Genomic DNA, 16,499 nt, shown 5'->3' with positions numbered 1-16,499 from the left:
ATTTTGGTGTAACAGCTTTACTGAGGTATGATTGACACACAATAAACTGTGCATATATGTTTTATCATACATATCTCCCCATGAAACCATTACCACAATCAGTATGTACCACCCCCCTCCTCTCTACACTGTGCCCTGGAGACTTTTTTCAAGGCAGTAAACTGGGACAATCATAGGTCTCACCTTGATTATTTCCCATCTACCAGGGCTCATTGTCTTTTATTGCCTGGTGTCTAGTGTCTTGAAATCTATTTTTGCATATATTTTGTCCAATTTTTGGTTGTTTCAGGTAGGAGGGTATATATGGTCCCTATTACTCCATCTTGGCTAGAGGCAGAAAAAAACTAGTAGAATTTTAGGTTTATACCCATATATATAGAAGAGGATTTGGACTGGTGTCAGATCATTCCTGGAGTCAGTGATGGTTCTGGAATTTCTATAAAAAAGATCTTTGGGGCAGCAATAGGGGAGATTAGGGAATTCATTTACCTAGGCTGTATGTTTATGTGGGGTAGATTGAAACTCTTTTTTCCTTAGCAGGCACAGATACATTGTTTTTATGTGGCATAGATATTTATTTGTGGTGGCTCACTCAGGGGAAGACTATTGGAGATCCTAGGGAGTTGGGGCACTAAAGTCTCCCCATCTTTTGGTTTCTGCCTTTGGGAGCCTGCTGTTTCAGGCCAACTCATCAATTTCAGTTCCACACTATATTAATGAAGATAATTCCGAAGCTCAGAAGGACCTAGATTATCAAAGATTCATGTATGTGTACTATTCTGCCTTTTACAAAAAGATAAAACCACACACTTTTAGAGAAGTCAATTGAATATGAGATCTCATTTTCCCCCATTAGTCCTTCTGTGTAAAGTTAAATAGACTGTAGGGGCTTGAATTTACTTATCAGAAAGTTAGAATCTGGGACACTCATTGCTGCTGCTTCTTTTCTTCTTCTTCTTTTTTTTTTTTTTTTTTTTTTTTTTTTTTTAGACAGGGTCTTGCTCTGTTGCCTAGGCTGAGTACAGTGGTGTGATTATGGCTCACTAAAGCCTCGGCCTTCTAGGTAGCTGGGATTACAGGCATGCCCAGCTCCACTGCTGCTGCTTAATGTGTTGTTACTGCTTTGAGATTAGTCTACACTCCTAACACATGCTGACTGGGCAATGTGAGGACTTAGCCTAGATCTTCTGGGGTGTGGAAATAAAGCTGACCTGGAATAATGGCAAAAGTCCATGTTTATTTCAATCTTGGTCATGTATAAGAATCTCCCAAGGGCTCGTGGAGAGTACAGACTCCTAGGCTCTACTCCAGGCTATTGAATCCTCAGCTTTAGGGACAGTATTCGGTTGTCTGTTTTTGGTAGCTACCTAGATGATTCTGTTAGCTAGCTACCAAGGTTTGAGAATTGCTGGCCTAAATAATCTACAATGACATCAATCTTCCCCTGGATTATTGGAACTCCTGAGTTCATAATATGTCTCTAACTCACCCATCAACTTCTATCTCCTCTGCCAAAACTCCACTATCATCTCTCATCACTTCTGCAACACCTCTAACTACGCTCTCCACCTCCATTCTCAGTAACTGTCTGCCTCTGCCTGAATACATTATCCACCTTAAAGCCAAAATGATATTTTCCAAATGTCCCTTTCTTGCTTAAAACCTTTCAGTGGTATTCCATTGCACAGCAAATAAACCTTTTACCACGTCTAGACATCCCTGCAAGACCTGGCCGTTGCCCACCACTCCAGCTTCATCTCTTACTTCTCTTGCTCATCTCAATAGTTGGAGCACTGCAAACTCTTTCCAGCTCAGACCTTTGAACTTCTTACCCTTCTTAACATTGCTTTTTACATGGCTCACTCTTTCTCATCCTTCAGATCTTAGCTTAAATGTCCTCATCCCAGAGAGTTCTTGCTTGATCACCTAGTTTGAAGTATGCCACCCGTCAACAAACACACACAGGTTTTCTTTATCAGACTGTTTTGTTGATTTCATTGCACTTTCGTAAGTTATAACTACATGTTCATTGCTTATTGTCTGTCTTCCCAGTAGAATGCAAGCTCCATGAGAGCTGGAACCTAGATATTCTTGTGCACTGATATATTTCTAGTGTTGGCCCAGTGCTTGGTACATACTAGGTACTTAATATTTGTTGAATGAATAATCATATTCTTTACAACCTAGCCTGGCTTGCATAATATTGGCTTGTGGGAGTGTGATTTGCTCTAAATCCATGTAATAATAAATCATGTTTGGACAGAGTTGATGTATTTCCATTATTGCCCCGAAGAATGTGACTTATGAGCTTCTGCGGGGAGGGCTCTGCTTTGTAGCAGGGCACTGAGTGAAATTCTTAACATGGTCTTTGTAATTGGAAGGATTGAGGGAGGGGCAGTTCTAGGAATAGGCATCCACATGCTCTCAGAGTCAAGTCTTCATTTCAGCATGTAATTCCCCACATTTCTAGGATACTTTGAGAGTTCCATTGTTTTCCTCCAATTTAGAAAAATAAAAGAGGTTTTTAGTTAATGTTTGCAGCTGGGCATGATGGCTCACGCCTGTAATACCAGCACTTTGGGAGGCCAAGGTGGGTAGACAGTTTGAGCCCAGGAGTTCAAGACCGGCCTGGGCAACACGGTGAAACCCCATCTCTTAAACAAACAAACAAAAAAGCAAAAATTAGCTGGGCTGGTGGCGTGTCCCTCTAGTCCAAGCTACTCACACCACTGCATTCCAGTCTGGGTGACAGAGTAAGACCCCGTCTTGGCAAAAAAAAAAAAAAAAAGTAAATGTCTGCAGTAGTTGTTTTAGGTTACTGTGGAGGTTAAAAGTCTGTTAAAAGTGACAGAAATGCATTTTAGGTTTAAAAAGGGAATTTATTGGAATTACTGGGTCAACTCATGAAATTCAGCATTCATTCAACAGATATATTTAGAAATGGAAATATATAAAGATATAGGTACAGACAGAGATCTATCTGTCAGTCTAATCTGGCATATTCGAATTGCTGGGCTCTGTGTTCTATTTTAAATGTATGAATACAATGGTGAGCAAACTCAGTAAAGCTTAGAAATGGAATCCTGGGAATGTAGGAATGGTAAGAACGGAATTTAGACACAGCTGGAATTGGGGGCTTGAGTGTCCCAGGACTCAGTCCCTGTCTCCTTCTCTGATGTTTGTGTGTCAATTGCATCTTCTCTCCCTGAACACCACATCCTCCATGGGGCAGCACACGAGTCACCGACTGTCTTAAATTCACATTTTACAGCTTCCACCACCAGACAAAGGCTAACTCACACACTTACTTGTATTGAATTTTTAAATCCTGAAGAAAGTCTCTGACTGCCCAGCTTGAATAAATGACACACTGCTGAAAAACATTCACCACAGCTGACAAATCAGGGTCTTTAAAAACATGGCAGCTTCTGTGTGCTCTGTTTGTAGAGGAGAGGAGTAGTTTCCAAACAAAGAGGGTGAAGAGGGAGCTGGGTCTACTGTCCCATAGTTTTCTAGCACTGTCATCTCCGTAATTAAACATTTGAGTTAGAAGCGTAAACAAAAGGCGGGGTGGGATAGAAAACACTAAGTAGAGGACTAAAGGACGTTATCACGTACAGAGATTTGAAACACCTCCTAGGTGCCGTGTTTTCGGCCTAATGATGAGAAGCTGCAGGCCACAAGAAGGATGTTGTTATCAGAAATGGGGCCTCACTATATTGGCCAGGTTGGTCTTGAACTTCTGGGCCTCAAGCGATCCTCCCACCTCGGCCTCCCAAAGTGCTGGGATTACAGGCATGAGCCACCATGCCTGGCTCAACCAAAGACTTTAAGGCAACTATTATAACCATGCTCCAAGAAAAAAGTATGAACCCCTTTGAAGCAAATGGAAAGATAGAAAGTCTCAGCAGAGAAATAGAAGACATAAAAAAGGGACCAAATGGAAAGTTTAGAATGAAAAACGTACTACAATAACTGAAATTTTAAAAATTCACTGAATGGCTCAATAGCTGGAACGGAGATGACAGAGGAAAGTCATTGAATTTGAAGATAGATGAATAGAAATGATCTAGTCCGAACAAAAGAGAATAAAGATTGAAGGAAAAGACAAACAGAATCTCAGGGCACTGTGTGGCAGTATAAAAAGATCTAGTATTCATGTCTTCAGAGCCTTAGAAGGAGAGGAGAAAAAGTATAGTGCAGAAAAATAGCCAGGCACAATGGCTCATGCCTGTAATCCCAGCACTTTGGGAGACCTAGGCAGGAGGATTGCTTGACCCCAGGAGTTCAAAACCAGCATGGGTAACATAGTGAGACTCTGTCTCTAATAATAATAATAATAATAATTAATTAAATAAATGTAAAAAAAATTAATGCAAAGAAAAAGTATTTGAGGAATAATGAAGAAAATTCTCCAAATTTGGCAAAAGATATATACTTATAGGTTCAAGAAACTCAGTGAACCCCCAAAAAGATAAACTCAAAAAAATTCTACACCCAAACACGTCATGATCAAACTGCTGAAAATAATAAAGGAAAAAAATTAAAAGATACTTAGAACTTAATGCCAATACATATCAAAGTGCATGCAACTGAGCTAAAGCAGACTTTAGAGATCTGCTCTAAAGCTGTATTTACAGCTTTTACTGTATTCACCAAGAAATAAGTGAGTTTAAAAAAATAAATGAGTTAAACATTCCACTTAAGAAATTGTAGGCTGGGGCAGGGTGCAGTGGCTCACACCTGTAATCCCAGCACTTTGGGAGGCTGAGACAGGTGGATTGCTTGAACCCAGGAGTTTGAGACCAGCCCTGTCAACATAGTGAGACCCCATCTCTACAAAAAATTTTTAAGTTTGTGAAAATAAAAGAGAGATTTCAAGCTGGGAACAGTGGCTCATGCCTGTAACCCCAGCAATTTGGGAGACTGAGGCAGGAGGATCACTTGAGGACAGGAGTTTAAGACCAGCCTGGGCAATGTAGTGAGACCCCCATCTCTACAAAACAAAGTAGTTTTCCACTATCGTGGAGTTTCTAATCTTATGGGAGAGAGAAGATAACTTAATGTAAAAGGATAAACTTCTCCCCAAAATTATTGAAATAAAAAAAAGATAAACCATCAACTGAAGGCAATATAGGGTAATAGTAATAGCTTGCACATATCGTTTCCAGTTTTGCAAACTCATGGCATGTATCCTCACAGAAATCTTATGAGATGGGCGTTATTATTGTTTCTATTTTAAAATTAGGAAATGAAGTCCTAGGTCCACTAAGATGTCGAAAGACAAAATAAGCATAGATTTAGTTTTATTTGTGATTCTAGAATTGGGAGAAGTGGTCTGAAAAGCTGAGCAGAGGAGGTTGACTTTATAGGCAGAGAAAGGCTGAAGTAAGCTGAAACGAGACAAAAATTGGATTGCTTGTTTCAAAGTTACTGTTCTTATAGGGTTAAAACAGAGGACACTACTTCATTATTGACTGAGGTTGAGTGGAATCTGTTTTTCTGGAAAACTGGTCAGTTTCCAAGTTCAGTTTGATTACTGGTACTAAGCACAAGGGACTCCCTTCTGTTCTGGTCTGTTCTGCTGGGGCCTCATGCAGAAGGCTAGTTGAAAACAATGGCCTCTCATAAACTTTGTTTAACAAAGGTCACATAACCATTAAGTGGCAGAGCCAGGATTGGAATTTAGGTCTCACCATACTCTGTGACTTCTTAGTTTCTCCAACTTGTTTCCTTGTGCAGCAAAGTAAAGAAAGGTCATGGTGAGCTGGAGAGAATAGGGAAAGTAAAGGACACAGCATTGATTCTGAAAAAAGTGCTGATGCTGTTGGGAAAATCAGAAGAGTATTAGCAGGAGGGGAATTAAAGAAAACATCATTTAAAAAAATCTCAGTCCAGGTACAGTGGCACAGGCCTGTAATCCCAGCACTTTGGGAGGTGGAGGCAGAGGTGGGCAGATCACTTGAGCCCAGGAGTTTGAGACCAGCCTGGGCAACATAGTGAGACCCCATTGTTACCGGGGTGTCCTTGCTCCCAGAGCTCCCAAGATGATGGCGGGTCACTTCCAAGATGGTGGCAAGCCTCGTGTTCTCTGACCTGGGGTTCTTGGCCTCACGGATTCCAAGGAATGGAATCTTGGGCCATGCGGTGAGCGTTATAGCTCTATTAGAAGCCACGGGTCACGGAAGAGAACCGCGGAACCCAGTGACTAGTGTTCAGCTCAATTAGGATGAACCCGGGCAATTAGCTGTGCAGGAACAATGGCAAGCCTTTAGCCCGTTCGGGAGCGGCACTGGGCGCGTCACTGGATCAGGAGCAGCAGATACCCTGCTGGATCCGGAGGGATGGAAGTCAGCGGCGGGTCTGCCATGGTGGCAAACAGGAGTGGTGGACGGCGAGCGAAAGCTCAGCTCCAGTCATAACAAACACAGACGAAAAGAGAGTGCAGTTGCAAGATTTAATAGCGTGAAAACAGAGCTCCCATACAAAGGGAGGGGACCCAAAGAGGGTAGCCGTTGCTGGCTCAAATGCCTGGGTTTATATCCCGATCATTGTCCCTCCCACTGTGCTCTCAGGCGATAGATGATTGGCTATTTCTTTACCTCCTGTTTTTGCCTAATTAGCATTTTAGTGAGCTCTCTTTACTATCTGATTGGTTGGGTGTGAGCCAAGTTGCAAGCCCCCGTGTTTAAAGGTGGAAGTGGTCACCTTCCCAGCTAGGCTTAGGGATTCTTAGTAGGCCTGGGAAATCCAGCTAGTCCTGTGTCTCACCATTACTACAAAAAAATACAAAAATTAGCTGGGCATAGTGGCACATGACTGTAGTCCCTGCTACTCAGGAGGCTGAGGTGGGAGGATCACTTGAGCCTGGGAGGTGGAGGTTACAGACAGCCCAGATCTCACCACTGTACTCCAACCTGGGTGACAGAGTGAAACCTTGTCTCAAGCAAACAAAGAAACAAACAAACAAACAAAACCCCTCTCTTCATATCCCTATTTGAATTGTTTTTTCTTTATAGGATCCATTAGCAATGTACAATTAAAGGACAATCAGGTTTCAAAACTAGAATGAAAAAGTCCTTTCAGTGGAAATATCAGGGCTCCATGAAGGACAGGTACAATGCTTTCAATATATAAAGTGCTTCATTCTATGAAATAAAATGTATTTCAGAAATACAGTTTATTTCTGAAAACAGAAAAGTATACTAAAAGATTGCAGTATCAAATCTCCTCTAGTCAATGGGTTATTACCAGCGAGGTTCAATGACTTCCTTGTTTTAACAAGCATTCCTTTCGTGAGAAAACATTTGTGTTCAGTCTTAAACTACCGGTTCTCTTTGTTGCTTACTGTGAAATTTTGCATGTCATGTTTAACACTAAATTCTACCTGACAGGGACCAGCAGGAGAGCAGTACACCATCCAAGGACTCAACTCTCTGTCCTCGTCCAGGCCTCAAAAAGCTGTCCTTTCATGGCCAAGGTGCCTTTCGACCTCTACCTTCCCCCTCCAGGAGGAGCTCTCAGTCTGCACCAACAACTGGCAAGGCTGTCAGCAAGCCATCTTGCACAACAAACACAAAAGAACCCCAGGGACTTCCAGAGCACAACTCCATAAGTGAAATTCCTTTCAAGTGCAATGGGAACGGAAATGAGTTTTACTTAGGAAATTCCCTCCTAGATCCCCCTTCACAGAGCAACTCAAATTTAGAGAAAAAGGAGTCAGAACTTCATTTGTATGTTATTTCCACAACCTCATCAATATTTCTGCACTTAAAAAGTTCATGGAACAATTATATTATAGTAAGTGTCCTCCTAAGTTAACCTTAACCTGAATTTTTATATTTTTATTTTTTAGAGCAAACAAGCCTTCCTCCCTCCTTTACCTCCCATTTTGGAAATTTGGCCTTGGATTTTAATAATATTGTGAAAAACAAAATGTACTGAACAATTAAGGAGATGATTTTATTTAGGCGATTGCAATAGGGAAAAATGCTCATTAATGAGCAGTTTCTGGACGGGCATGGTGGCTCATGCCTGTAATCCCAGCACTTTGGGAGGCCGAGGTGGACGGATCACTTGAGGTCAGAAGTTCGAGACCAGCCTGGCCAAGATGGTGAAACCCTATCGCTACTAAAAAATACAAAAATTAGCTGGATGTGGTGGTGTGCGCCTGTAATCCCAGCTATTTGGGAAGCTGAGGCATGAGAATCAATTAAACTCCAGAGGCGGAGGTTGCAGTGAGCTGAGACTGCGCCACTGCACTCTAGGGCGACAGAGGGAGACTCCATCTCAAACAAACAAACAAACAAAACCTGGGGTTTTCTAGAGGTAGGTAAGGTGAGTCTTGGAAGTCACGAAGAAGGAGGGAGACAGGTCTTATCTTGGAATATGTGTGAGCAGGTGGTCTTTTGCAGTTGCTGGGGTGACAAAGAACTCAGGTAAGGTTCAACGTTGTCAGTATCATTCTGTATTGCTTAGCTGTGCTATTGAAAGTGGGTTGATGGGGGAGACCTTGTTATAGGATCAGATAAATTTATCTAGAAATCACTAGGTTAAGTCCTTATTTTATAAATGAGGAAACTGAAACACGATCTTTTTTTTTTTTCTTTTGTGATGGAGTTTTGCTCTTGTCACCCAGGCTGGAGTGCAGTGGTGTGATCTCAGCTCACTGCAACCTCTACCTCCTGGGTTCAAGCGATTCTCCTGCCTCAGCCTCCTGAGTAGCTGGGATTACAGGTGCCCACCACCACGCCCGGCTAACTTTTGTATTTTTGGTAGAGACGGGGTTTTGCCATGTTGGGCAGGCTGGTCTTGAACTCCTGACCTCAGGTGATCCACCCACCTCGGCCTCCCAAAGGCTGGGATTACAGGCGTGAGCCACCACGCCTGGCCGAAACACAAAATTTTTAAGTGATTTACTCAAGATTATATAACTTTAGGGACAGAGTCGGAACTCCCATTTAGGGACCTTTTTATTAGAATTCGTTTAAAAAATAAGTAATTATTAAAAGAGTAATACAATCCCTTTATCTTCAGTAGTACATAATTTTTATTATTGATCTTTCAACATAATAATAATAATTATAAAGGGCTATTTCAGATAGAAGAAACTAGGAAGCCAGGGTTTTATAAATGGCTAAAAATTATGAAAGATTACAGGACAACCCTTAATTTTTTTCTCATACCACTGTTTGGAAGACTTCAAACATTTAAAATTCCTTTCTAAATTTTTAAATAGCTTTCTTTAAATTAAAAATGTAAACAAATTACAAATAGAGGAAAACTCTGGTATATTAAAAAAAGATCTCATATATTCTAATAGAAAAACCAAAACTTAACTGACTTTAAAAAATCTATGTGAATACTTCAAAATAACTGTTTATGCGTCCCTGAATTGCCCAGCTTCAGGTTTTAGCAATACTTTTAAATTATGCAGCAGACGCATGGTTGGAGCATTCAGACTGGCGGACTCATTACCTGCTAAGCTATAAATAGTCTATGCAATAACAATATCTATTGTTAATTTCCTACTAGAAAATAACAATAGAACAGAGCCTGATGCTTCATGGATATTAACTTATTTAATTTTTACAACAACCCTATAAGGTAGGACTGATATTCCCATTTTATAGATGAGGAAATTGAGGCACAGAGAAATTAAATGATATGTGCAAAGTCACATAGCTAGTGTAGAGCTGGGATTTGAATCTAGGTAGTCTGATTTTTTTTTTATGACCATTGAAATAAATGCGGGTGGAGGAAGACTATCTTTATGAGTTGGTAGATACTATCATTGAAAATAACGTTCTCTTGGCCAGGTGTGGTGGCATGCACCTATAGTACTAGTTACTCCAGAGGCTGAGACAGGAGGATCGTTTGAGCCCAGGAGTTAGAAGCTCTGCTGCACACTACTGCACTCCATCCTGGGCAATAAGCAAGACCCCATCTCTAAAATAAAAAGTAAGGGCAGGTGTGGTGCCTCACGCCTATAATCCCAGCACTTTGGAAGGCTGAAGTGGGCGGATCACCTGAGCTCAGGAATTCGAGACCAGCCTGGACAACAGAGACGGGTGAAATCCCATCTCTACAAAAAATAGTAAAAATGAGCCAGGCACATGGCCTGCATGTACTTGGGAGGCTGAGAGGAGGATTACTTAAGCCTGGGAGGCAGAGGATGCAGTGAGCCAAGACTGTGCCACTTGCACTCCAGCCTGTGTAATAGAGTGAGACTCTGTCTGAAAAAAAAAAAATTAAATAAAAAAAAGTTAAAAAAATTACAATAATGTTCTATCTCTTCCTTGAAAGATGGAAAATGAATAACCAAATATTTCACATGTAAGTGAGAAATCAGGTTAGAATTCATTCTACTAACAATAAGCTACTAGTTCAATATAAACACTTTTTTTTGAGATGCAGTTTCGCTCTTCTTGCCCAGGCTGGCTTGCAATGGCGCGATCTTGGCTCACTGCAATCTCTGCCTCCCGGGTTCAAGTGATTCTCCTGCCTCAGCCTCCTGTGTAGCTGGGATTACAAGCATGTGCCACCGTCCCCTTCTAATTTTTGTATTTTAGTAGAGACAGGGTTTCGCTAAACCCTGTTGGCCAGGCTGGTCTTGAACTCCTGACCTCAGGTGATCTGCCTGCCTCGGCCTCCCAAAGTGCTAGGATTACAGAGGTGAGCCACTGTGCCCAGCCACATTAGACATTTTAACTTTCTCTGTACTTTTAGATAAAATTAACCCAAACCATCTAATTAGAAATTATCAGCACTCATCCTGATTTTAAGGGTTTCCAAAGAGTTGAGCCTCCTTCAGTAATCCATTTTATCTGTGACTTTCACCAAAAATAGTTACACCTGGGTTGTTTAGCGCCTTAAATTCTGTAAAGATGAAATGTGGTAATTCTTTGCCTTGTATACGTTGTGAAGATAGCTGCTACAAAGCTAAATATGGGATACCCCAAATTAAAATTCTGGATTTAAGGAAAACATAAATATTTGGAGAGGGAAGAAAAAAAAAAAAAGTAGAACAATGACAAAAGTAATAAGAAAAAGCACGTATCTTCCCTGCCACCATCCACCCACTACACCACTCTGATATTAAGCACAAGACAGGTTGGGTGGCTGAGGCGGGTGGATCACCTGAGGTCAGGAGTTTGAGACCAGCCTGGCCAACATGGTGAAACCCCGTCTCTACTAAAAATACAAAAATTAGCTGGCCGTGGTGGTGGGCGCCTGTAATCCCAGTTACTCAGGAAGCTGAGGCGGGAGAATTGCTTGAACCTGGGAGGCGGAGGTTGCAGTTAGCCAAGATCGTACCATTGCCTCCAGCCTGGGCAACAAGAGCGAAACTCCGTCTCAAAAAAAAAAAAAAAAAAAAAAAAAAAAGGCTGGCTGGGCGCGGTGGCTCACTCCTGTAATCCCAGCACTTTCGGAGGCCGAGGTGGGCGGATCACGAGGTCAGGAGATCGAGATCTTCCTGGCTAACACGGTGAAACCCCGTCTCTACTAAAAAAAAATAGAAAAAATTAGCCGGGCGTGGTGGCGGGAGCCTATAGTCCCAGCTACTCGGGAGGCTGAGGCAGGAGAATCGCTTGAACCTGGGAGGCGGAGATTGCCGTGAGCCGAGATCGAGCTACTGCACTCCAGCCTCACAGAGCGAGACTCCGTCTCAAAAAAAAAAAAAAAAAAAAAAGCGTGTCTGCAGTGTCAAATCAACAACATTTGAGAAATTCCTTCTGACCTGTCTTAAGCCTCAACATAAATAAAAGATTATTTAGAGAAATTGCTGAACACTGTATGACTATTTTGAGGACCCAGAATAAATGAGAAATGGCAACACGAAAGGTTTAAGGAAAAATAACTCCATTAATAAGGCAATAGTTAACAAAAGTGTTGTATATCTATGCTATGGAATACTAAATAATCATTAAAAGAGTTGATATTGTTTGGATGCAGTGGCTTATGCCTGTAATCCTAGCACTTTGGGAGGCTCAGGGGGAGGATCGCTTGAGGCCAGGAGTTCAAGACCAGCCTGGTCAACATAGCAAGACCCCATCTCTACTAAAAAGTAAACAGTAAAAAATTGGCCTGGCATGGTAGAACATGTCTGTAGTCCTAGCTGCCTCAGGAGGCTGAGGCAGCAGGACTGCTTGAGCTCAGGAGTTTGAGGCTACAGTGAGGTATGATCATGCCACTGTACTCCAACCTGGGTGACAGAGTGAGACCCTGTCTCCTAAAAAAAAAAAAAAACTTGAAGTAAATCGGTAAATCTTTTTTTTTTTTTTTTTTTGAGACAGAGTTTCGCTCTTGTTGCCCAGGCTGGAGTGCAATGGTGCGATCTCGGCTCATGGCAACCTCCGCCTCCCAGGTTCAAGCGATTCTCCTGCCTCAGCCTCCCGAGTAGCTGGGATTACAGGCATGTGCCACCATGCCTGGCTAATTTTTGTATTATTAGTAGAGATGGGGTTTCACCATGTTGGCCAGGCTGGTCTCGAACTCCTGACCTCGTGATCCGCCCACCTTGGCCTCCCAAAGTGCTGGGATTACAGGTGTGAGCCACTTCGCTGGGCTGTAAATCAGTAAATCTATATGCACAGACACGAAAAACCATCCACCTTATATTAAGTTAAATCAAGTTCCAGATTAATATATGCGATATAATTTAGGATTAAATATACATTATAAAAACATATAAATACTACAAATTTATGTGTTTATAATTCATGTCTTTATATGCCTGGAAGGACCTAAACCAAACAGATGATAGATATTTTAAAAAATTTTAGACACAAGGTCTTGCTCTGTTGCCCAGGCTGGAGTGTAGTGGCACAATCATAGCTCACTGCAGCCTCCAACTCCTGGACTCTTTCCATCCACTTGCCTCAGCCTCTGAAGTAGCTGAGGTTACAGGTGCGAGCCATGGTATCTGGCTTCATGATCAGACACTTTGCATAGTGGGATGGAAGGGGTAGGGAAAAACAGAGAATTTTATATTTTACTTTATCTAAACTGTGTGATTTTGATAAATAATTTTTCTTTCTTTCTTTTTTTTTTTTTTTGAGACAGAGTCTCACTCTGTTGCCCAGGCTGGAGTGCAGTGGTGTGATCTCCGCTCACTGCAAGCTCTGCCCTCCGGGTTCACGCCATTCTCCTGCCTCAGCCTCCCGAGTAGCTGGGACTACAGATGCCCGCCACCACGCCCGGCTCATTTTTTTTGTATTTTTAGTAGAGATGGGGTTTCACAGTGTTCGCCAGGATGGTCTCGATCTCCTGACCTCGTGATTTGCCTGCCTCGGCCTCCCGAAGTGCTGGGATTATAGGCACGAGCCACCGCGCCCAGCTTGAATAATTTCATTTTATAATGAGCAAGTGTTATATTTAAAACTTTTAAAAAACTAGATAAGAAAAAAATTCCCTGTGGTATTATTAAACACTAGAATGAGTTTTATAAACAAATCGTGTACTATAGGAGGGCTTAAAGAATAGATACATAACATTGACTAAAGGTAGGGGGAATTGATCTTCAGTAAATAAAAATTCTAACAATTTCTACTTTTTCCTTTTTCAGAAAGCTACCCTTTTACAAGATCCCTTCTATGCTAGTGAGTTCAGTCCTGCTATTGGAAGTCAAAAGCCATATAGGTAAGAAGTGATGATGTATGATAGAGTTGCATGGGGGATTTTTCTCTCCTCTTTGCCTCTCCTTTTTTTGAAACTGCGTCTCACTCTGTTTCCCAGGCTGGAGTGCAGTGGCACAATCTTGGCTGACTGCAACCTCTACCTCCTGGGCTCAAGAGATTCTCCTGCCTTAGCCTCCTAAGTAGCTAGTACTCCAGGCGCCCGCCACCAAACCCAGCTAATTTTTGTATTTTTTAGTGGAGACAGGACTTTTGCCATGTTGACCAGGTCGGTTAGATTGGTCTGACCTCAGGTGATCCTCCTGCCTCCACCTCCCAAAGTGGTGGGATTACATGTGCGAGCCACCGTGCCCGGCCCTCTTTGCCTCCCCTAACTCTGTGTTGTATGTGTGGCTATCACAGTTATAGCTCTACCTCATCTGCCTGCCCTGATGGTTAAGTCTGCAAACACAGGTATCCACTGGACATCCTTTGTATGTCTCATAGGAACCTTAAAGTCAACGTATTCAGAAGAGAAGTCAGCATCTTCTCTCTGCAACCTGACTTTCCTCTTGTGCTTCCTAATACAGGGAATGATGTCATTATCCCTAGATCACCTAAGCCAGAGTCCTGGAAGTCACCCTTTCCTCCTCTCTCCCCTTCACCATTTCCAGCATCCAGCCAGTCATCGCATGCCTTATTTATTGCGCCTTTACTATCTCTGGATAACATCCACTTCTTTCCATGGTCATTCGCTCAGGCCCCGTTATCTCAGTTCTGGGCTCCTACAGTGTTTTCCTAGCTGGTCTCTCTGCCTTCACTCTTGCTCCTCTCCAGCCCATTCTCCATTACAACAGAGGAATCTTTCGGAAGCACAAATCTGATCATGTAACTCCTCCCGGGAAGCCTTTGAATGGCTTCCCATTGCCCTTAGGTGAAAGTCTAAACAGTGTACAAAAAATATGTATGACATCTCTTTTTATTTTCCTGTCCTCAAGCGTTGTGTCCATCCTCACTCTTGCCCTAAGCTCCTGCTCCAAATGAACTTCTCACAATTCTCAGGAAGCTCCCTGTTCTCTTCCGTCTGGGGCCTATCATGATGGCCCCTCTTCTGGAATACTACTGTATTCTTCTTGCTCTTCCTGAATAACTTCAACTCATCAAGTCTCAGCTTATTTATCATTTTCTCTAAAAATCTTTCTTGACACTCCAGAACTAAGTTAGGAGGGATTCCTCCATAACATCCTATGTTCACACTTTTTTTTTCTTTCTGTTTTTGTTTTTTTTTTGAGACAAAGTCTTGCTCTGTTGCCCAGGCTGGAATGCAGTGTAGCGATCTTGGCTCACTGTAACCTCCGCCTTTCAGGTTCAAGCAATTCTCCTGCATCAGCCTCCCGAGTAGCCATGCCTGGCTATTTTTTTTTATTTTTAGTAGCGACTGGGTTTCACCATGTTGGCCAGGCTAGTCTCGAACTCCTGACCTTGTGATCCTCTCCCCTCAGCCTCCCAAAGTGCTGGGATTACAGGCATGAGCCACCACACCTGGCAATAGCAAAGACTTGGAACCAACCCAAATGTCCAACAATGATAGGCTGGATTAAGAAAATGTGGCACATATACACCTTGGAATATTATGCAGCCATAAAAAATGATGAGTTCATGTCCTTTGTAGGGACATAGATGAAGCTGGAAACCATCATTCTGAGCAAACTATCGCAGGGATGAGAAACCAAACACTACATGTTCTCACTCATAGGTGGGAATTGAACAATGAGAGCACTTGGACACAGGAAGGGGGACATCACACACCAGGGCCTGTTGTGGGATGGGGGAAGGGGGGAGGGATAGCATTAGGAGATATACCTAATGTAAATGACGAGTTACTGCGTGCAGCACACCAACATGGCACATGTATACATATGTAACAAACCTGCACATTTGCACATGTACCCTAGGACTTAAAGTATAATAAAAAAAATAAAGAAAGAAGAAGAAAAAAATAAGAAATGAGATGACTGAAACATAATGAATATATAAAAATTCGGAAGTGTATAATGATGCATGATAGAGAGAGGGCCCTCCCTCCCCACCTGCAAGGAAATAAAACACATGGAACATTAGAAAAAAATAGGGCACCAATTCATTACTCTGCAAATCATCAAACAAATGGAAAAAATATAATATATTCTTCCTTTCCTCCATGAACCGCAACGAGTTCAGGATAACCAAGTAGCCCTAGATGATGAGTGCAAATTTCATTTTATAGAATTCCAGCTAGTGAATGCGGAAGGCTTAATAGAATTAGAAAATTACAGTTTATGTAGCCTGTAATGAAATGACAGATTCATTTAACAATCTTCAGTGGATGAAACCATTAGACAGAGAGGTGAAGTGGGGCCAGGTATGGTGGCTCATGCCTGTAATCCCAGCACTTTGGGAGACCAAAGTGGGAGGATCACTTGAGCCCAGGAGTTTGAGACCAGCCTAGGCAACATAGTGACACCTCATCTCTACAAAAAAATTTAAAAATGCCGGGTGTGCCTGTGGTCCCAGCTACTTGGGAGGCTGAGGTAGGAGGATCACTTGAGCCTGGGAGGTGAAGGCTGTAATAAGCTGTGATTGCACTGCCGCACTCCAGCCTGAGTGACAGAGAGAGACCGTCTCTAAAAGAAAAAGAGATTAAAAAAAAAAAAAAGGTGAAGTGGAACTTCAAAATGGAGGGATCATGTTGTAAATAACTAAATCCATTGATTTGTCTTAGTATCACTTCAGTGAGACAGCCAGACTTTGTGTGCCTCATTATTTGATGTAATATAAAATACACAGCACCACCTATGAAGTATTTTTGTTAAAACGGTTAAACCTGAATCTGACTCAAAAGTG

General features: G+C 42.1%; 1 protein-coding gene across 6 annotated transcripts in view; it reads left to right on the top strand.

The window, feature by feature from the left end:
• C10H12orf56 (chromosome 10 C12orf56 homolog) overlaps positions 1-16,499 on the top strand; it is a 118,429-nt gene that overhangs the window by 64,327 nt on the left and 37,603 nt on the right. For all 6 annotated transcript variants that reach the window (XM_054442275.2, XM_054442277.2, XM_054442278.2 and 3 more), the window contains exons 4-5: positions 7,395-7,800; positions 13,568-13,641. In XM_054442275.2, coding sequence (XP_054298250.1) covers positions 7,395-7,800; positions 13,568-13,641 — 480 coding nt within the window. The remainder of the gene's footprint in view (positions 1-7,394; positions 7,801-13,567; positions 13,642-16,499) is intronic.

The sequence above is a fragment of the Pongo pygmaeus genome, chromosome 10, assembly GCF_028885625.2.
Source record: "Pongo pygmaeus isolate AG05252 chromosome 10, NHGRI_mPonPyg2-v2.0_pri, whole genome shotgun sequence".
Taxonomy (NCBI): domain Eukaryota; kingdom Metazoa; phylum Chordata; class Mammalia; order Primates; family Hominidae; genus Pongo; species Pongo pygmaeus.
This window is presented reverse-complemented; position numbering and strand designations above follow the sequence as displayed.